This window comes from Bipolaris victoriae, assembly GCF_000527765.1.
Source record: "Bipolaris victoriae FI3 unplaced genomic scaffold scaffold_61, whole genome shotgun sequence".
NCBI lineage: Eukaryota > Fungi > Ascomycota > Dothideomycetes > Pleosporales > Pleosporaceae > Bipolaris > Bipolaris victoriae.
In genome coordinates, this window is record NW_014575331.1 from 128,941 (window position 1) to 149,824 (window position 20,884).

At 51.3% G+C, this 20,884-nt stretch overlaps 9 protein-coding genes across 9 annotated transcripts; 6 read left to right on the forward strand and 3 right to left on the reverse strand.

The window, feature by feature from the left end:
* Positions 1 to 400: 400 nt before the first annotated feature.
* COCVIDRAFT_103508 (hypothetical protein) lies at positions 401 to 3,739 on the forward strand (the record flags this gene model as incomplete). The annotated part of the gene is made up of 1 exon (XM_014699514.1): positions 401 to 3,739. One exon carries the CDS (start codon positions 401 to 403, stop codon positions 3,737 to 3,739), a length of 3,339 nt encoding a protein of 1,112 aa, XP_014555000.1.
* A 1,034-nt stretch (positions 3,740 to 4,773) lies between these two features.
* COCVIDRAFT_103549 (hypothetical protein) lies at positions 4,774 to 5,548 on the forward strand (the record flags this gene model as incomplete). Its single annotated transcript, XM_014699515.1, has 4 exons — positions 4,774 to 4,851; positions 4,901 to 4,982; positions 5,038 to 5,202; positions 5,259 to 5,548. The coding sequence occupies 4 exons, from the start codon at positions 4,774 to 4,776 to the stop codon at positions 5,546 to 5,548; spliced, it is 615 nt and encodes a 204-aa protein (XP_014555001.1).
* A 417-nt stretch (positions 5,549 to 5,965) lies between these two features.
* Positions 5,966 to 8,617, forward strand: COCVIDRAFT_17406 (hypothetical protein; the record flags this gene model as incomplete). The annotated part of the gene is made up of 1 exon (XM_014699467.1): positions 5,966 to 8,617. The coding sequence occupies one exon, from the start codon at positions 5,966 to 5,968 to the stop codon at positions 8,615 to 8,617; it is 2,652 nt and encodes an 883-aa protein (XP_014554953.1).
* Positions 8,618 to 9,051: 434 nt separating this feature from the next.
* On the reverse strand, positions 9,052 to 9,564 carry COCVIDRAFT_39211 (hypothetical protein; the record flags this gene model as incomplete). Its single annotated transcript, XM_014699516.1, has 2 exons — positions 9,052 to 9,293; positions 9,453 to 9,564. The coding sequence occupies 2 exons, from the start codon at positions 9,562 to 9,564 to the stop codon at positions 9,052 to 9,054; spliced, it is 354 nt and encodes a 117-aa protein (XP_014555002.1).
* Positions 9,565 to 10,873: 1,309 nt separating this feature from the next.
* COCVIDRAFT_103559 (hypothetical protein) lies at positions 10,874 to 13,362 on the forward strand (the record flags this gene model as incomplete). Its single annotated transcript, XM_014699517.1, has 2 exons — positions 10,874 to 12,052; positions 12,097 to 13,362. 2 exons carry the CDS (start codon positions 10,874 to 10,876, stop codon positions 13,360 to 13,362), a joined length of 2,445 nt encoding a protein of 814 aa, XP_014555003.1.
* A 368-nt stretch (positions 13,363 to 13,730) lies between these two features.
* Positions 13,731 to 14,721, reverse strand: COCVIDRAFT_28050 (hypothetical protein; the record flags this gene model as incomplete). The annotated part of the gene is made up of 3 exons (XM_014699518.1): positions 13,731 to 13,774; positions 13,826 to 14,349; positions 14,552 to 14,721. 3 exons carry the CDS (start codon positions 14,719 to 14,721, stop codon positions 13,731 to 13,733), a joined length of 738 nt encoding a protein of 245 aa, XP_014555004.1.
* Positions 14,722 to 14,906: 185 nt separating this feature from the next.
* COCVIDRAFT_39214 (hypothetical protein) lies at positions 14,907 to 16,277 on the forward strand (the record flags this gene model as incomplete). Its single annotated transcript, XM_014699519.1, has 2 exons — positions 14,907 to 15,032; positions 15,087 to 16,277. The coding sequence occupies 2 exons, from the start codon at positions 14,907 to 14,909 to the stop codon at positions 16,275 to 16,277; spliced, it is 1,317 nt and encodes a 438-aa protein (XP_014555005.1).
* A 728-nt stretch (positions 16,278 to 17,005) lies between these two features.
* On the forward strand, positions 17,006 to 18,381 carry COCVIDRAFT_39215 (hypothetical protein; the record flags this gene model as incomplete). Its single annotated transcript, XM_014699520.1, has 2 exons — positions 17,006 to 17,804; positions 17,855 to 18,381. 2 exons carry the CDS (start codon positions 17,006 to 17,008, stop codon positions 18,379 to 18,381), a joined length of 1,326 nt encoding a protein of 441 aa, XP_014555006.1.
* A 1,216-nt stretch (positions 18,382 to 19,597) lies between these two features.
* Positions 19,598 to 20,242, reverse strand: COCVIDRAFT_103632 (hypothetical protein; the record flags this gene model as incomplete). The annotated part of the gene is made up of 2 exons (XM_014699521.1): positions 19,598 to 19,812; positions 19,849 to 20,242. Coding segments are annotated over 2 exons (609 nt in total), but the record flags the coding sequence as incomplete, so codon positions are not given.
* Positions 20,243 to 20,884: the final 642 nt, after the last annotated feature.

A 20,884-nucleotide genomic window follows, 5' to 3' on the forward strand; every position in this document is an offset into this window, starting at 1 on the left:
ACCCCCCGGCCAGGCCAGGGCTGATGTGATGTCTCGCCGTCAACCTCACCCTCTTTGCATCCCCACCCACCCACCGCCAGACGAGCCCCATCCACGCCAGCACCCTCTCTAACCGCCCCAGCCGACAATGCCATAGTCGCCCTTCCGCGCCCAAACCCTCCGCTCCTTTGTCTTCACCCTCGCGCCCCGTCCGCCCGCCGCGCCACTCCCAGTCGCCAGGTCCTGCGCGTCGCATCCAACTCTCGCCTCGCCTCACCTCGCCTTTTGACCTGCACGCCCGCATCACCATCGCCTTCTCGCCCTCTCCAAGCAGCGCAGCCGTCTTGCCCATACAGCCACCAGGCGCGCGCACAACGGGTGCGGCCAAGGCGCCCGGGGGCTGCTGCTCTGGCGGCGTAGCATGCCAGGCATTCTCATCATGAACCACACCGCGTCCGACGCTGCCACGGCCTCTCGCCATGGCGACTCCAACACCGCTGCTCCCAATGGCGCGTCCGCTGCATCCACCGCGCTCGACAAATACTCGCAGCTGCCACCCGAAATCGCCCACATTGGCCCCGAGCAGTACAACGCCCTCTCGACCCTGCTGCAGCGCGTATCTCAGGAATCCTACAATGACTTGACCTCGATCCTGCAGAAAATGGCTGCCCTGCCCGTCGCGCCCATGGCCAACGGCGCCCTCCCAAACGGTCTTGGCGCTGCCAACATGCAGGGAAACGCTGAATCCAACAAGAGGAAAAAACTCATGCTCCTCCAATTTGCGCAGGAACAGCGCTCCAAATTTATCAAGCTGCTGGTCCTTACCGAATGGGGCAAGAAGGCCGCCTCGGACATCTCAAAGCTCATCGACATCTTCTCGTGGGCCGGTGCGCACGCCCGCAACATGGATGCTGCTGATGACCAGCTCGAACGCATCAAGATGCTCTCCAACATTGCTAGGGAAAACAATCCAGACATTGCGACTGCCCTTCAAGTGCTTTCCACCGGCAAGGCTTCCTGGATGCCAAGCCTCGACTACATCCCCCCCAAACCCATCTCCTCGGATGAAGCCCTAAAACTGCTGAGATATATGAATACCTCCCTCTCCATTCGCCTCAACGTGCACGAAAACCTGCCGCGACACCTTCGCAACTGGCGCATTCACTCTGGCCGGGTTACCTTTACCATCAAGGGCCAATTAGAATTCGATGTCATGTCGTTTGTTGAAGATGCTTCAGAACAATGGTTTCTTATCGATTTGCGATTGCTCTTCACCCCAGCGCCCACCGTGACCGTAGGAAGCCGTTTCTTCATGCAGCTCAAACAGCAGGCCGATTTTGTGCTCAAGGACAAGGGCCTCCCTGGCCTCTTTGAATTTTTGAACAACTTTATTCTAACGCACAAAATCTCGGTTCTGCGCTCACAGGCCGCTGCTCTTGTTCGTGCTGGATGGGCAGGATCCCTCAAGGTCGAACCCGTGCATCGTTTGCTTGTCGTACAATACTGGACTACCAAGCCCGGCAAAAAGAACTGGATCGAAATCGGCGTTTCTAACAATAGGCTGAGCAACGCCAAGTCCTCGTGGAGAGGCCCGCCAATACCTTCTCTGACCACCCGCTGGTTCCGCCAAGGAAGAGAAGTAAAGGATGCAAACTTTGCCTTTGATTGGACAAATCTTTCCATGGAAAAAGTCATCAAGCTGGTCATTGCACGCCATACTAGCGACATATTGCGATCCACAAAGGAGAGCATGAAGTCTGGAGTTGTTGCAGAGACAGATCTGTCCGAGGCCGAACCGGGAGACTGCAGGCTCAACGCAACCCTGGGAACAAAATCAGCCTCTATCACCTTGTCTTTGGAGCCAGTCACTGGCAATCATATTATGCGGCCGGCAAGTGCATTATCAGCACGGGCCGAGAATGCCTTCAACCTGGGTAGGGAGCCAGCACAGATGGCTCATGTAATGACGCAAGTACTGGCAGGCACTTTACTTGGTTTGATTCAAAGAAATGCCCAGCAGCTTGGATGGCAAACGGTTGCAAGGCAGTCGCTAACTCCGCAAATGGTCAAGGCGGCTGTCAAGCTAGATGTCATCTCGTCAGTTCTCTATTGGCCTCGTGGATGGTCGCCAAACTGGGCTTTTGCAGCCATCATTGACGCTTCGGGAGAGTCCTGGTGGGTCCTCGAAATCGGCTCCTCTGGTAACCGCGTCGAGCATGCAGAGCAAATTAGGATGAATAGGCCGGACAAGAGTCCCTTGCCAATCAATCGAAGCACCCTAGCAAGTCTGGAAAGAGTCGCCGTACAACTATTGTCCTTCCGTGTCACTGCACGCCAACTAGAGAAGGAGAAGAAGATGTATGCTTTGGAGGAAGAGTTGGGACAGACACCTGCTTCCGCACAAGGACGGCGCATCGCTCGCCGATGGGTCCTGCGTGTGCAAACTCCAGATCTTCTCACTCCCAGCACAAGGGACGACAAATGGCTCGAAGCAGATATCAAGATCACATGCGAAGGTCTACGGGTTGGTGGCCAGGAGGTGTGGCACGTGGCGTCCGGAAAGATGGTCAAGTCAGTTGCTGCAGATATGCACAAACTCATGGCCGCCTCACCACAAAAGGCATTCAAGTTTTCTGACGATGGTAATTTCAGGATTCTCCTTTCTACCCCCTTCGGACAGGACATACTTGGGGAGCTGCGTGCACGATTACGGGACGTCAACCGTCTTCGTAGCTTCGCGACGACTCTCCAGAAACGCAGAATGCGCCTTGCATCATCCTCGCTACAACGTGTCCAATTCTTTTACGGGCCCTCGCCATACACTGCCACGGTCAATTTCAGTTCGGAGAAGGAAGTCACAATCGAACTGTCATCCAAGAACCCCCATCATCGCATCCTCAATCTGCTCACTCATATTGCCAACGACCGCTTGCCTTCTTTCATGTCCCTGGATCGCAATGACGCCAACGGGTTGGATCGTTTCTGCACGACGCTAGTCCTCACGCGCCCCTTATTTAAAGTCTTCCGCGAAATCGAGCAACGGTCGCCTGGCAATTGTCGAAATCCCGCGATACATGTTCACTCCATTCTCAAGTATCGTATCACTTACGAGAACCCCGTCTGCACCTTTGATGTGTGCCTTCAACCCAAGGATGATAAGGTATTCTGGTTTGTCGAGGACAATCTACGTCCCAAAGATCCCAATGTCCTCCCTACGCCCGAACGTGGTCAGGGCCATAGGCGACTTGACAACCTCCAAGAAAAGTTGAAGGAGTTGTTCAGTAGTAAAGGACCAGGGTGGTTTGGGACGCGGAACGGTATGGTTGCGGAGTTGGATGCGATTCCCGATGCGCTGCGCAAACTAGACGAATGTGTGCTGAGCTGCAAGATGGAGGGTGGATATGTCGCACCTCCACCGCTCGAGAGGCCTACACAGCAAGCTCAGAATCCTGGCCAAGGAATGTCCAAGACGAATGGAGTGCAGCAAGGGAGTCAGCATCAGCACCAGCAGCAACAGCAACAGCACCAACATCAACAACATCAGGCAAGAATGCAACAGCAACAGCAACAGAAACATCAGGCTCGTCAGCAACAACAAGGGCAGCAACAGATGCGGATGCAACAATCCAACCAACGAGTTCAGCAACCAAACGGTAGACAACCACAACACATGCAGAACGCGCGGCAGCACATGCAGCACCAACAAGGTCGTGGAGGTCGCCCAGGCCAGACGCAAAACAACGTCATTGAAATCGATTAGGAATGGATATCCGATTTCTAATACGACCCTAGTCCTTTCTTTCATCGCGATTTTATTTGACGCTTCTTCTTTCGTCCGTTCAATGTACTATCTTCCCTTGGTCATCAAGGGCAACCTTTGTCCTACGCGCTTTTATTCCGACGTTGGTGTTTCGGTACTGCATTGGGAAAGCGATGCAATGGAGGTAACCTGATGTAATTTTTTTCATCCCCTGTATTTTTGATCTTATATGCTCTTTTCACCTCCTATCTTCAGCGATTCCCCCCGTCCTTTACGCAGATGGTGTTTAGGGCGTCTTCTTTTACGTACGGATGCGTGTGGTCGATAGACTGGATTTTGGTGGCTTTTTTTGGACTTGGGTTTAATGGGTGTGGTCTGGGCATCACTGGGCGGTCATGATTGCGTACGGTGGGAATGGCAGTGTGTGAAGGATGAGGATATCAATAGTGCATCATACACACAATGAATATGAGTGTTTGCCAACATGTCAACGTGGGAATTTGATAGAGATGTTTCTATGTGTTGTGTCAACTTTCGAGCTGTACGTCTACTAGCGGTTATCAGAGTTCGATGTTGCTCTTCTATTTCGTAGTTTTCATCGCCTGGTCCATGAGAAAGGTGAAGAGGTCATTTCATAACCTTGCATATACAATCCACGTTGACACCAGCGTCAAAATCAAGTATTCTTGACTCGAATGGATACAGAATTCTGAGGATCGATTTCCAGCTTCCTATATCATCTGGACTGCCACGGTTCTTCTTGTCTCTCACCATCTACTGCATCTCTTCGGGGGCAACAATGACATAGCGTGGCTGCGAAGGTGAAGGTAAGTGAATGCTTTTTTGGAGTGACTTGTGATCTTATCGAGATAGGCAGATAACTGTCATTCACCTTCACTTCGTCGCCAAGCCGCTGTAGTCACTTCTCGTCCCAGCCCTCCCCTACACATATATAAGGCACTTGGTCCACTTGTTAAGCACCAAAAAACTCTAAAACAATTATGTCAGTTCCCGTGTGCCAGAACAACAACAACATGGAGCCCAGCGAGCTTGCTATGCAAGCGGCAAGCGTCGACCTATCCAGTACTTCATGGCTGGATAGCTCCATTCTGGTAAGCCTTCCTCAGCACTGTATCTCCTATACTTACTGAACAGTTTCAGGTCGAGAAGGTCAACAACCTGAAGGAAATCAGTCTGGGGAACTGTCGCCTTCTCTACGGCAGCGAGCGCGGCAAATTCTACGGTATCACAAACCCACATCCTCCTTACAACCCCCCAAGCTCACATATAGGAAAAAGACATTGTGATCGGCGAGGATGAGGAAACAAAATCGTTTGGCGCAGTCCTCACTTGCAACCAAGACAGTCAAACCAAGCTCTTACGCACGTCCACGAGCACCTGCCCCGTCAAGGCCGTACGCAAGCTGGTCAGTGACCTTCAGAAGGATACCGCAAAGCTCTTTCGTAAGACATCCCTTTCTCACTTCTTGACTCTTCAGATGAATGACAGCATGTCACAGTCAAGTACGGCGTCGGATCCCAGCTAGACGGCCAACAAGGCTACACCGACAGGGACACCGGAGAGTTTCAACTCTGGGGCACTGCCTATGACAAGCGGACAAATGGTCCGGACGATGACACCATGGGTCTATTGAGGTCTTGGAGCGGCGCTTCTGGTGTACCTTGGAGGGACAGCCGCTTTCCGAGGAATGGTGGTGCGAGTGGGTACGATCGCAGCGGGTATGAGCGCAGAGCTACAGAGCAGATGCCTCGCTCGGCAGACATCTTGAACTACTACGATGAGTTGTAGGAGGGAGGAAATGAGAGATGGCACTCAATGAGAGGGTTGCAGATATGGCTTTGGTTCAGGTATGGAGTGAAAGCATATGCGACTAGGCAAAGGGAATTCTTCGAGGTTTCAAGCCCATGAAGTTATCAACGTCTACATCTACCTTCTGGAGCATGAGCCACGGATACGTAGTATATCAGCATAATGGAATCAAGATTCTGAAACTCCTCGAATAGTCCAGATGTATCGTGTTATGTGTTAGTTGTATCATCACTGTCAAGGAGACTCAAACGATGATAGCTGCAGTGACGCGACGCGTGCGCACGTGAAGTTGAGATTGGCATGGTCATAGCGTCCGCTACATGACGTACCATACTCGCCTGGCATAAGACAACATTATTTATTTGCCAACACGTTGCGCAGGAATACACTCACACTATGAACAGCCCGTTGAAGCGCAGAAAGAAGAATGATGGGTCAGGAAAGCCGGTTCGTAGCTTAGACTACTTCTTCGCGAAGCAAGCGGCAAAAGCGACAACCAAGGATGCGCCTACGGATCCTACGTCCAGTGGAGCACCTGCAGAGCAAGATTACTCGGGATTGACAGACGAAGAACTTGCCCGCAAACTCCAGGAACAATGGGACAAGGAGGATCGCGAAAGGGGTCAGAATGTGGTGCCTGGAAGCTCAGATGAGTTGTATGAAGAGCCGGAGAAGCGTACCACGAATATGGCGGCGAATGAAGGTTCAGGCAATGCAAAGAAATCTGAATCACCAGCCTGTGATGCTGTTATGGAGAAAACACCCGAACTTGCACCTGCACCAAAGAAGAATACTCTCACGCTACAATCAACCGCATCCGAAGAAGATACAATAACCGCAAATATACCCTTCGACCAAAGCCCGCTTGAATTTGATCCTGCGGAATACATACCTGACTTGAAAAAGCATTGGGTAGCCGATGGAGGTCACGCGACCTATGCTCTTCTGACAAGATGCTTCATTCTAATCAATAGCACCACGAGTCGCATCAAAATTGTAGATACTCTTGTCAACCTACTACGAACAATCATCGAGAGCGACCCAAGCAGCCTACTCCCGGCTGTCTGGCTTTCCACGAACGCGATATCGCCACCGTACATTGATCTTGAACTAGGACTTGGAGGGTCCGCAATCTCCAAGGCGTTGAAGAAGGTGTGCGGATTAGACAACGCAAGCTTAAAGGCATTGAGCAGCAAGCACGGAGACGCTGGTGATGTGGCATTCGAAGCAAAGAAGAAGCAGTCATTTACCCTCCGCAAACCAAAACCCTTGACCATCAAGAGCGTTTTCGACTCGTTGGTCAAGATTGCAAATAGCAAGGGAAATGGCAGTGTTGAGAATAAACAGAGAATCGTCGAGAGACTCGTTCAAGATGCGAGAGGTGCGGAAGAAAGTCGTTACGTCGTACGAACCTTGGTGCAGCATCTGCGCATAGGCGCCGTCAAGACCACGATGCTCATTGCATTATCGCGAGCGTTCATGTTGTCGAAGCCTCCGGGAGCTGAGTTCGAGACACGTGACCGAAAAGACATGGCGAAAATGAAGAAAGAGGAGCTGGTCGAAATTTACAGCAGGAACGAGGAAATCGTCAAAGCATGCTTTGCCCGGAGACCAAACTACAACGACCTTATACCCGTACTTCTCGAGATCGGTGTCTGCGACGAGCTGCTCGTGCGTTGCGGCCTGGCCCTTCACATTCCTCTTCGGCCCATGTTGGGTAGCATCACACGTGACATGGGTGAGATGCTCACCAAACTGCAAGGTCGAGATTTTGCTTGCGAATACAAGTACGATGGACAACGAGCACAGGTGCATTGCGATGCAAAGGGCAAAGTCACAATCTTTTCGCGACACCTCGAAGTCATGACGGACAAGTACCCCGACTTGGTGGCGCTCGTACCCAAGATACGAGGCGAAGGCGTGTCGAGCTTTATCCTCGAAGGTGAAGTCGTAGCCGTTGATCGAGAGAGTGGTGACCTCAAGCCGTTCCAGACACTAGCCAACCGCGCGAGAAAAGATGTAGTTATCGGAGCAGTAACGGTTGATGTCTGTCTCTTCGCATTTGATCTCATGTACCTCAACGGCGAGGAACTTCTCAACCGACCCTTCAGAGAGCGAAGGTCGCTACTTCGAAGCCTGTTTGTTGAAATCCCTCATCACTTCACCTGGGTTAAAAGCCTCGACGCCACATCCGCCGATGTAGAAGCCGTCCAGTCCTTCTTCCAAGGCGCCCTAGACATCAAATGTGAAGGGATAATGGTCAAAGTCCTCGACAACCTCCCCAACCCGGATCTCCTCGCCGAAATAGATGAACTCGGCCTCGAAAAGACATCCTCGCTGCCGCCTACACCGAAGAAAAAGAAACCCACCAAGTCAAAAGCAAAAGGAAAATCCACAGAGGCTGAAACAGACGAGCCCAAAGCCTCGGGCCGCCGCAAAGCCTTGCTATCAACATATGAGCCCGATAAACGCCTCGACTCATGGCTCAAGGTAAAGAAAGACTACAGCACCACTTCGGAAACCCTCGACCTAATACCCATTGCGGCATTCCACGGGTCAGGCCGAAAAGCGGCATGGTGGTCCCCAATCCTCCTCGCCATTCGCAACGCAGAAACCGGCCAGCTCGAGGCAGTCACAAAGTGCATGTCTGGCTTCACAGACGCCTTTTACAAAGCCAACCGCGCCAAGTACGATCCCGGTGATGCCGACTCGACTACCGTGTTACCCGGCAAGCCACACTATGTGGAGTATAATGGTGGGGCGGGCACGCCGGCCGTGTGGTTTGAGCCACAGGAGGTATGGGAGGTGGCTTTTGCGGATCTGACGCTCAGTCCTACGTACACGGCTGCGATTGGGCTGGTGAGCGATGAGCGTGGGCTGAGTACGAGGTTTCCGCGGTTCCTGCGGGTGAGGGAAGATAAGAGTATTGAGGAGGCGACGGAGGCGGAGGAGTTGGCGACTTTGTATAGGAAGCAGGAGGCCAAGGCGCCAAAGAAGGACAATGATGGTGGTAGAGCAAGAGAGGTGGAGGATGAGGATATGGATTAGGAAACATCATCGTTTTGGTTAATACTGTTCTCGATACCCCCCCTTCATACAATGTTAGTAGGCACGCAAAGTGGAACATGTTGTAGTGAAGAAAACACTCTTTAGATTGACCGTGACTAGAAGACTAATATCTTGTTTGTCTTGTACGAACTATCCTCCCATCATCCTGCCAGCACCTGATACATCAGCGTGCAAAAAAAAACCATCCGATAGCCGCGTCTGTTCCTCCAAGAGAAATCGAGATACGGAGGAACCGTGGGTCCTCCGCGGGATACTTGCTATGCCGTTACCGCATCTCAGCAGCGTGGATCGTATGTGCTACGCGTCCAACGTGTCGGCATGCTCCTCCTCCGCCGTACGAGTCTCGTTGTCGTCAGGCTCGAAGCGGTCGCTCGGCGTGAGGAGCGGCGGTAGGCATAGCGTATTCGACGCGGTTAGAAGCCGTGAACCTTGATGGTCTTGCCATCAAGGCCGAGGCCCTCCTTCTTGTCGGTCAAGAAGTCCATAACATCTTTGCGTTGATCACCCTGCAACTGGATCACCTCTCCCATCTCACTGTCTGCGACGACGGTGCCATTGCAAGCAAACTTCTTCTTGATGACCTTAAGAATCTTCTTCTGATCAAACTTCTTGGGTAGGCCTTGGACCGTAGTTAGAGTCTTACGACCATTGCGTTCTGTGGTACATTGACGTCAGCCTTGCGCGATTTGTTGGGGCCGGACCAGGGGGGTTCCGGTCAGCGGATTGGCGACTACGGCCGATGTCGCGGTGAGGAGTGCGAGTATCGTGTAGAAGGGATGCCAGAGCTTGGGAGCTAGGGGGAAGAGATACGTACGCTGAATACGGATATGGATGTAGTTCTGCTGAGTAGACTTTACTTCGCCTCCAGCATCGTCGACCTCCGCGAACGGATCGAAGGACTTGAGATTCTGGATGTCCGTGGTCATGAAATCGACTGGCGCGATCTGCTGGTGTATGGAGAGGGCGAGCGTTGAAAAGTCGCGGAGAAGCGGGTAGAGGCAGAGTAGAGGAGCGGGTGTGAGGGAAGAGGAGAGAGGTGGTGGCCTGGGGTGGTTGAGGGTATTAAGCGGCCCAAGGGTGGCGAGTGCACCTGGGCACCAACACGGCCAACGGGGGCGCCCCATGGCGGTCTAAGCCCCACTGCCAAGCCATGCAGCCACCGCTACGGGCTAAACTGCATGTGACAGCACCACAGCACCACCACGACACTTGCTAGCATCTTCTGTCCATTCACCGGCCCGCTCGCGTATCATTATTCCACCCCTTCACCCATCACCCGCTTAGTCACCATCCTGTCCATCTCAGATGATCACCGCCAGCCTACTGCGTGTCCAAGAGCATGACACCTTGTCATCATGACGTTTCATGTCTCTGTCGCGCTACTGCTGCGAGGATGCGCCTCCACACTGCGGGATCGCCTACCAGGAACATCCAGGGCCGCCTGATTCCCCAGAAAGATGCAGCGCACAACGAGTATGAGTACGAGAGTCTGGACCCTCCCGGTTTCATCCGAGTGTTGCTACATGCTCCATCGTCGTAAAGGGCTCGGGTTCGCGAAATGATTCGTCTCAGACCACTGAGGACGTTTCAACATCAACACCCTCCACCTATGCGTCTTCGACTATGCAAGCACCTAGCCTACTTGGACACGACTCATGGCTCAATTTATGCATAACGCTATACTGTGTATAGTATTTGAAATCCCAATATCGTGTTCCGATTTCTCGACAACTTTCGTCGCCATGCTATCAAATCAGCCGACCTACCTCTGCAGATAACCTACCTTTCCTTGACCTCGATGCTGTCACTGCCTAGTTGTTCAGTCAAGCTTCAGCATAGTAGCCGTTTACTGTAGCTTAACTACCATTAGCGTCGTTTGCGAAGCAGGTTAGAAACATGCCAAGTATATGTGGATAACCACGGCGGCTGAAACGATCCCAGCACCATCTTGCGGTTTTTACCATGTCCTTCTGTTCCTCTGTTATTACTCTCCTTTTGCCGGTCCCCTTCGTTTTTCGGTGCATTGTAATTGGGCTCATCTCGATTGTTTGCTGTCACCATGCGCCTTTAGACGTTGTTTCTTTACTAATTCTTTCATTTTCCTACTCGTGCTGGCACGCTTCTTTTAATACTAATACTGTATGCTTCAAGTGTCAAGCTGTCAGACACAGTTCTTTTTACTCTCGCTAGAGGCCTCGAGATTTTAGAACTACAATCTTAATCGTTTCTAGAAAGATGCGATCTACAGTGCTTCTGGCTGGTGCTCTGTGTGGCCTGTCCGCTGCCAACCCTCACCCATGGATGTATGGCGTACCCGAATATCCTGATCTGGATATGAACGAGGTTATGACGCAGGCAGATGTCGACATAATGATGGCTGTTGGTGAGATCAGCGCGGCATCTGACAGTATGGTGAACACTCAAAGCTCCACGGCCCCGTCATCAGCAGCATCGGGACAAGAACCATGTGCGGTCGTTGGCAAAGCCCTCGCTGCACTACCCTCTGGAGCCCGGCCTATTGTCCCTGCACAACTTGGTCTGCAATGTCTGCAGTCGGTTCCCATTGATCAGCCAGGAAACGTACAGCTAATCGACGATCTCAAGTTGGTGGTCAAATGGCAATCCAATCTTGCCTTCCTAAAAAAACCACCCGCGACATATACTGAGCAGCCTGTCGACATCATGGGACAACTCGACAACATGAAGACCCGAGTTGCGACTGGAGGTTTCGCCACCGAATACGATTTTCAGCTGGCGATGATGGACCTCTTCACCAGCGCCTATGACAACCACTTTGCCTATCAACCGGACATTCTGGCTTCGGTAATGCAGTTCCAAAGGCCACCTGGCTCGGAGCTGGTATCTATTTCGTCTGATGGTGTGGCCTTGCCAGAAATCTACGCATATAGGGATGTCCTAAAAGCGAACAATGCCTCTTCCTTCACACCATCAGCTATCAAGAAAATCAACGGCATGGACACCAAGGAGTACCTTACGAATGTGTCTTCTACTTCCGACTTTCACGACGCTGATACTCGATGGAATGCGTTGTTTCCTTCTCAAGCTCTGCTTGCTTCTGGCACCACTTTTCTTGGCTCTTTCCGTACTGGCCGATACCAAGGCCCTAATACCACTTTTGAATTTGCAAATGGCACGGTTTGGTCCCAGATGAACGTTGCTGTAGTCATCAAAAACTTCACTGGCGTCGACAGTGGCAGTGCATTCTTCCAAAAGTTTTGCAGTGGACCTCAACCTCCATCTGCAGCTCCAGCTCCAGCACCTCCTAGCAACAACACGACCCCTTCAACTCCCGCAAATGCTCCTAAACCTTCGCATATTGGATACCCAAAAGCTGAGTTGATAAACTCTGACCTCGCTGTCGGAGGTTACTTTCTTGACGGCTCGGCATATCAGGTACGTTATGACTGTTATACTTTGTACTTGTCTAACTCTGATAGGATGTCGCTGTTCTCAGCATCCCATCTTACCAGGCCCAAAGTCCCCAAGCATTCCAAAATACTATGCGTAACTTCATTCGCATGTCCAGGCAACTCGGCAAGACAAAGATGATTTTTGACCTGCGCGGCAATGGCGGAGGCAACGCAATCCTGGGCTACGACACCTTCAAGCAAGTCTATCCACAAGCAGTAGCTGAGCCATACGGTGGAACACGGTACCGTGCTAATGAAGCCCTGAACATCGCTGGAAACATCACCTCCTCCTTCCTGGCCAACACCACGTATGCACAAAACAACCGAACCGCCTTTACCGAAGCCCTTGGTGCAGATGCGACGGACAGCGACATCTTCGCCCTGTCGGCGCCGTTTAACTACCAACACACGCTGGACATAGATAACAAAGCTATTCCCAGCTGGCTGGATTTGTTTGGTCCAGTCGACATCAAGGATGACAAGTTCACGCCCATCCTACGTTACAACTTCAGCGACAGCGTAAGCACGTCGTACACTGGCTTCAGCGTCATTGGCTACGGCGAAAATGCAAATGAAACAAGTACGCCGCAGCCATTCCGCGCAGAGGATATGGTGATGCTGCACGACGGCATGTGCTCGTCTACATGCGCTATTGTCTCTGAGCTGCTCAAGAACCAGGGCTCCGTCCGCACAATCGCCGTGGGAGGCAGACCGCAATTGGGCCCCATGCAGGGCGTCGGCGGCACAAAGGGTGCACAAGTATTCGCCTGGGACGACATTATTGTCCGCATGCAGGCTCTATATGCCTTGGGCTCGCCTGACCAGCAGAAGCAATGGGATGGCATGGACATTGGCAAGACAGCAGCCGTCGAGCAGCTCCTTAAGCGCTCTGCGTACAATGGAGGTCAGGTTGCAGGCGGCGTCAATCTCAAAGACAACATGAGGCTCAACGACAAGTCGGGTGTGCCGCTGGAGTTCATCTACGAAGCTGCAGACTGCAGAATGTGGTTTACGCCCAGGATGATTACAGATGTCACCCAGGTTTGGAAGGGTGTGGCAGATCGCATGTTCATGGGAAATGGAACTTCGCTTTGCATACAGGACAGTACTACCAATCCAAGTAGCGTGTCTGGAGGTGGGCAGTTGAACGGTGGAGATGGGAGTGCAACGGCCAAGAGTTCCAGCCAGTTCACTGGCAAGGGAGTCATGGAGGGTGAAGCGAGCCACATGGGAACGCAGGTTTGGTTCATGAGCCTTGCGGTTGCGACAGTTGTGATGAGCGTTCTAGTATAGTTAAAAGATACGGCTTTGGTTAGAATTAGTATAATAATATAGCGCTTTCTATTCAAGCAAGAATAAAACACGTTGATGAAGTCCAGACAAAAGCGATTTAGTGAACGCTGGAAAACTGAATGATATTTCGTACGCGGGTGTCTTGTCCAGACATAGCGCATCGTTTGCACGCTACCTCCTACAGATTGCTTGCTGGGATGGCGGTGTACTTTTGGGGGGTATATGGTAAGCCATCTCAAGCCATTCCTGCATTGCTATCCAGAATGACTGGCATGCCACCGTGGCATGCCGATGTAGCTCTGATGTCCGCCTCTAACGCCGACCGTGCCATCCGTAGTCTCATGTCATCATGTTCGCTATCACATTGCTCATGCTGGCTGCTCATACGCCCTCTTGATAACCCTTGCAAATTCTGCGCCCATGTCAGCAGGGCCTCACGAAACATTTATGGATATGAACTTACGGTCAAATTTGACGTTTTCACGGACAACGGTGCCCTTAGCCTCGTTGTCCTTGTTGATGGGCACCTTGATCTTGTCACCGTCGACATTCCATCCACATACGCTACCGACAAAGTGGTCAAATTCGCTTCCAGAGAGGTTCAACCACGACTCAAGGATGCTTCGGTCAACCTCGCGTATCGCCTGGCTGACAGTGGCGGCAATGCGTACGCGCATGAGCTCCTCAAAGCCAGAAACGTCGGCAATCAAGTCGGCGTAGAGGTCGTCAGAGTCGAGGGTGGACCAGAAGGTGGCGTAATCAGCGCCTTCGAGCAGGTTCCTCAGTTCGTTGAGCTTCTGAACAGCTTCTGAAAGAGGGGCATCGCCAGCTGCTGGGTTGTGTGACGAGGATGACAGAGGAGCTAGGACATGTGGAGGAAGGAGTGAGAGACCCAGAGAGAAGTCGGGGCTCGGGAAGACGGTCAGAGCCTTGACGAGGATGTTGGTGATGGTCTCGTCGCGGGCAAGGTGGGGGTTGAACTGGTAGCTGGTGCGCAGTTGTTAGCAGCAGGCAATGGCGGAAGTGGCGGGCATCAACAGTGGAGGGGAAGAAGCTGTCAGATAGAGCTAATAATGAAACTTCAGCGGGCGGAGCGATTCAGACTCCGACACCTCGGGTAATAGGAAACGTTGTGGTTGTTTGTTCATCTTGTAGCTGTAGAGTAGGAAAGGGGAAAAAAGACACGTACAGCTTCAGCAGGGCGAGGTTGGCGTAGCAGTCGTATGTCTGGTTTTCGCATTGCTGCATGACATAGTCCTGGAAGACGCCCGTCGTCTCTGGGTTGTAGCGATCCAGGCCATCGAGGATCTGCTGCATGTGATCCGGCCGCTCAGGCGCGAAGTCGAAAGGGGCGCCCATGGTGGTTGGTGTGGATGAGCGACGAGGCGTTGGTGTAGCAGGCTGGGTTCAATTTCGCACAGTGCGAGACGGGCGGGCACTGACCACCACGCAGCCCCGCGTCATCCTTCAAAAAAGTTAGACCCCGCCAAATCATTCTCCCACACGCGCTGCGTATACATACACACCACGCACACGTACACACAATGGCAGCGCCATATGACAGTGACTCGTCCGATGGCGGCGACGACTACACCGAGACCAATGTTCTCCTCGGGTATGCCGCCAAGGAGGCTACGAGCGACACCATCTCCCATCTTGGAGGCACTCCGGTACGCATGGCACCGATGCAACATACAAAAGTCTGTCACTAAGCCGTGCAATAGAGTTGGATCGATGACAAGACTGCCCCTTCAGGCTCCCTGGCCAAGTGTAAAGTCTGCAATGGTCTCCTCAGTCTTTTGCTTGAGCTCAATGGCGACATGCCCGATACCTTCCCTGGCCACGAACGGCGATTATACATCTGGACGTGCCGGCGCAAGACATGCAGAAGAAAGGAGGGCAGTGTGAGGGGCATCCGGGGCGTGCGCATCACAAAGGGCGCCAGCAACAAGATACCCGCTGCCAAAATCGAGAAAAAAGAGGAAAAGCCGGAAGAGAAGCCACAGCCTAGGATAGGCGAGTCGCTCTTTGGCGTACAAAATGGGGCAGGCGCTTCAGCCTCCGCAAATCCCTTCTCCAACCCCTTCTCTTCCAAGCCAGGTGCTGGAGTAGCGAACCCCTTCTCTTCGCAGTCAGGAAGCGCAAACCCCTTTGGCGCACCAGCGCCGGCACCGGCTGTACAAGCCATCGCATCCGAGAAGAACAAGGATGAGGCGTCTACAACCCTCCCAGAGACCTTTGCATCTAAGGCGCGCATCTCATCCCCACCTTCTTCTGAACAGCAATCTCCACGGCCACACGAGCCCTGGCCAGCAGACTCTGCCTTCCCCGCACCGTTCCCACACTACCACCTGGATGCCGAGTACGAGACATTAGACATTCCATCAGCGCCAACAATCCCGGCGAATGTGCGCATGGAGGTAGACGGCGAGGGTAGCGGCAGCACTGGAGGAGGTAAAGAAGATAAGGAAGTCTTTGAATCATCCATGGACAGGACATTCCAGAAGTTCGCAGACCGCGTAGGCGAGAATGCAGAGCAGGTCTTACGTTATGAGTTCAAGGGCAAGCCATTGCTGTACAGCGATAGCGACGCTGTTGGGAAAGCTCTGGCAGCTCACTCAGAGAATGGATCTTCCTCCAATGCCAAAGTCACAATAACAGGCTCAAAAGGCGGATCGGGTTTCCCTCGCTGCCAGATGTGCGGTGCAGACAGAGTGTTTGAGGTTCAACTGACACCACATGCCATTACTGAACTGGAGGCTGAAGAAATGACCCTCGATGGTATGGAATGGGGCACTATTATCATGGCTGTCTGCAGTAAGGACTGCAAACCCAACGACGTCCCAGAAGGCGAATTGGGATACGTAGAAGAATGGGTCGGTGTGCAGTGGGAGGAGGTTCCTTCGAAGAAGTAGAGAGAAAAGATACCCTTTGTTCTGCTGTTCAACTGGTTCACGTTTCTGAGTAAGCTGTGCCGTATTAGATATGTATGACGCTTGGCACCATGCTCTACCTCTTAAAGTTCGGAACTCTTGTCGTTCCGAAATGCTCATTACCTCGACGAAAACGGCAATCCAATCTCGCAATCGAGACCATCAGTGGATTCTGATACAATCTCAAATCACCTCACGAGGATAAGCATGTTTCTTTGTGGCTATACAAGGGAGGCATAGTCTTGACATGTGATGTGTGACTTGAGGTCCCCGCTAAGCCTCATCGCATACCGCCCACAATCCTCATTCTTAAAGATCAATTTAGTCATCAATAAGCCGACAAAGGGCCTTGTTCCTGCAGGCTCCTAACCGCTCATGGCAATGTAAACTTCATCAACCAATCCTTTTCTTTCTTCCAACCAATCATAATCAACACGAGAGAGCGATGTATCGCCTGAGAAATCCGTTGCGGCTGCCGCGCGGTTTTCACGCTGTTACCTCGAACTAATTGCCCCGACGCTTGAGTTGGACACGTACATGTATCCATGTATCCATGTTTCTGCCTGCGTTTTTGCCAACATGGTATGGTGTGCTCGGAGGGTTCCGGATGACGCGGTAAAAGGTACATATATGTATGTACCTAGAGTGCATGCACGATTACGCTGTCTTGTTCTTGCACGCTCTTCGCCTCATTGAGACCGACCACCGCGATGGCCACATCAGACCCACAAGTGGCTGTGCCTCCAACACCACCAACACAGCCACATATATCAACCCAGCCTGTGACCCTGCAAAACTGGTACAAGAAGATCAATTGGCTCAATACGACACTGGTCGTCCTCATCCCAACCTATGGCCTCTATCTTTCCCTTTCTACACCCCTCACCCGTCCTACACTGCTATGGAGCATCCTTTACTATGCCACAACCGCCTTTGGTATCACAGGCGGTTACCATAGATTATGGAGTCACCGTTGTTACTCTGCACGTCTTCCTCTACGCATTTTTCTCGCATTCGTAGGGGCCGGTGCCATCCAAGGAAGCATACGCTGGTGGAGCGCTAATCACCGCGCTCACCATCGTTGGACTGATACCATGAAAGACCCATATTCGGTCATGCGGGGTCTACTCTTCTCCCACATTGGATGGATGGTCTTAAACACGGACCCCAAAGTGAAGGGACGTACGGATATTTCTGATCTGGACAACGACGCCATTGTCGTTTTCCAACACAAGCACTATGGCAAGATTCTTATTTTTACCGCCTGGATCTTTCCTGCATTAGTCGCTGGCCTGGGATGGGGAGATTGGTGGGGAGGTCTTGTGTACGCAGGCATCATTCGAGCGTGTCTCGTTCAGCAAGCGACATTCTGTGTCAATTCGTTGGCACACTATCTTGGAGAGCAACCGTTTGATGACCGCAGGAGCCCTAGAGATCATGTGTTTACCGCTCTCGTTACCATGGGAGAAGGCTACCACAACTTTCATCACGAATTCCCTAGCGACTACCGTAAGTCTGACCACCAAAAAAAGGTAGAGCCTATATTTAACAGATTCCAGGTAACGCTATCCTCTGGTACCAATATGACCCCACTAAATGGCTGATCTGGGGCATGTCCAAAATCCCCTTCTTCCCACTAACCCAAGACCTCAAGACGTTCCGCGCCAACGAAATCGAAAAAGGCCGTCTCCAACAACAGCAAAAAGCTGTAGACAAGAAACGCGCAGCACTCGACTGGGGCACCCCGCTTTCCCAACTGCCCGTCCTCTCCTGGGACGACTTTCAAACCCAAGCTTCTACAAATGGCGCCGCGCTGGTAGCTATTGCTGGTGTCATCCACGACATCTCGCCTTTTATCGCCGACCACCCCGGCGGTAAAACACTGATCAAATCTGCGATTGGGAAAGACGCAACTGCTGTATTTAACGGGGGTGTGTATGAACACTCAAATGCAGCACACAACCTGCTCTCAACGATGAGAGTAGGTATTCTGCGCGGAGGCCAAGAAGTAGAGGTCTGGAAATCGAGTGCGGAGCGGGCGTCTAAGGATGTTAGGGGTTTAGGTATTGTTCGGGCGGGTGAGTAGGCTACAAGGGTCGCGGCGCCGGCTACTGTGGCTACTGCGGCGTGATGAGAATGAGATAATGGTAACGAGCTCGTGGTATGGGAGTTGAAAATGTACATGTGATGTCATCTGGAATTCATTAGAAGCATATAGATGTAGAGATACCTGTCATCAATTCTACTCCGCCATTGATTGCATAGACCGTCTTGTCTCGCTTTGTAAACCTGATATGCCAAGCAAATCAGATACTCCGAGAAGGGATGGAATCTCCGCTCGTCATGCTAGCCGTAGTCCGTTCCGAGAACTAACAAGGCAAACCTCATCTTGGCAAATGCATCTCTGAAATGTGAAATTTAGTATCATCGATACGAAGGTATATATGATATGGTGTTTAGTAACGCCTCTGCCCAAACGTTGTTCATACCAATGATGTGTTTTCGCTAAATAGAGGAATAACCTACTATGGTGTCGAAATAAAGGTTGGATCACGACACAGATGTTTTCTTTCATGAAAAGATATATTCATAGAGTAAAGCTTACTATAAGATATTGAGTCCCAAGAATTGATTGACGAACTTGACGCATGATTTGCCCTCAAACTGAGTAGCAGATTTTGTGTTGAAGAATCATGTGGAAAGCATGAAATAGGAAATGTTGAGAGGAGGATGAAATTGCAAAGGGGGAAACGCAGAAGATATTCCTAATCCGCTCAGCCGTTCTTGATTGCACCGAAGAGGCAGAGAAAAACGGGGGGGGGGGGGGGGGGGGGGGGGGGGGGTGAGCGAAAATTCATGTCGCAACTACCTACACCCCCCCCCCCTCCGCAAGCTTGGGGGGGGGGGGGGGGAGAGAAATTGTGTGTTCGCAATACAAATCAGTCTCTTATTCAGTGCCTCGGAGACCTTGAGACATACCAATGACAAGTGGATGTTCATAGTCCTTGCCTTTTCTATTTTCTCGGTGTTAGCATATCGTAAACAAGTTATTGTTCAATAGCCTTACATGTGTGACAAGGTTGGTATTATGCTCCGTCGACATCCATACTATCTCCCCTTGCTAGTTGTATCATTTCCTTAATCTCTTCTGCGTTCCGTTTGCTTTCCCCGTCTTGATAGATTCCGAGAACGGCCAATGTCATATCCGGGAAGAATTTTACAATTGATCTGGCATCCCATGAGGCAATTCCATCCCAATTTCCCCTTTTCCCATATATATCAACAAATAACTCTAACATTAGTTATTCGAGGCGAGATGTTGCGCATTCATCATGTAAGGTTGCGAGATATCTTCCTCTGACGGCCGACCCACCGATCGCCAGTTTGACAATTGTATCCACCACTTCCGTGCAAAAGCGCTCATCCTCAACTTGGATTCCAATATCATAAGCTTGGAAGATGTCCAAGACAGCCAATTCCCTTTTGGAAAAACCAAGATCTTCACCATCGCCATATCCTTGTTGTTGTTCTCCTTCTTCCAGATCTTATCTACGTGTGATAAGACGAGTGTAAAGCCAATCGTAATATATCTCAAAAGAAGCCGCACTCAATTCGCGCAATGACGCCCGTTGATGGAGTTTGTGCTCACTCCATTTTTGTCGGCACAATGGACATGGTGCAGGTCCTCCTTCGGTTGGCTGACGTCTCCATTGATTGATGCACCCGAGATGAAAATTTCCCCCACAACTATTGCAGAATGTAATATCTTGAATATTGAGATCTAGGCCTCCATGGCAAATGGGGCAGTTGCCCTCAATATCTTGTCTTCTTGGCTGGAACTTTCGTCGAAAGAATTTTGAGTGGGCGCAAAGAAGGTCTGTGTGTATAGCGAATGTCTTTGTTGACCTTGGGAAACTCAATCGCACAATACCCTGACCATGCCTAACTTGGGATTAGTTTTTTTTTGATATTTTCTCAAATTGCAATAAAATGGCATTGCGTTTGCTATAACTCGAAGTCGGATAACTGGATTGTAGATTGAACTTACTTCATGATTCCCTTGCTCGGCACTAAGCAGATATCTCTGTTCCACAACGACGGTGCAACAGCTCGATGTCAAAGTCTGTGGGTTGATAAGGTATAGGCAAATGTTTGAAGATGTCAAGTGGACGAAAGGTGGAAGGAAGGAACGAGCGAGGCAGACAATATTTATATACCTCGGTCGCAACAAGATCAAGAGCTTTCACCCTCGCAGATGAGAGAGCCGGCTGCCTACTGGTGATTGTACCGACCCCTTCTCTCAATACAGTAAAGTAAAATCCAAACTGAAAAGATTGAAACCGATTGCAGCTAATCTAATGTAGCCTGGAGAGGTTGAGAAAGCATTGAACGCAGTCGAACTTTATCTCACTCTCACCTTCCCGAAGAAGCTGAAACTAAGCAATTAGTGCAGCCAGCGGTAAACTAAAAGCAAATGGACTGGGGAGAGAATACAAAAGTAAATGTAAGAGATGATTGTCTAGTTGTGAGAGGAATTTACGACATGTATAGTGAACTGAGTCAAGGCACGATGCTAGAATGAGTCTCAG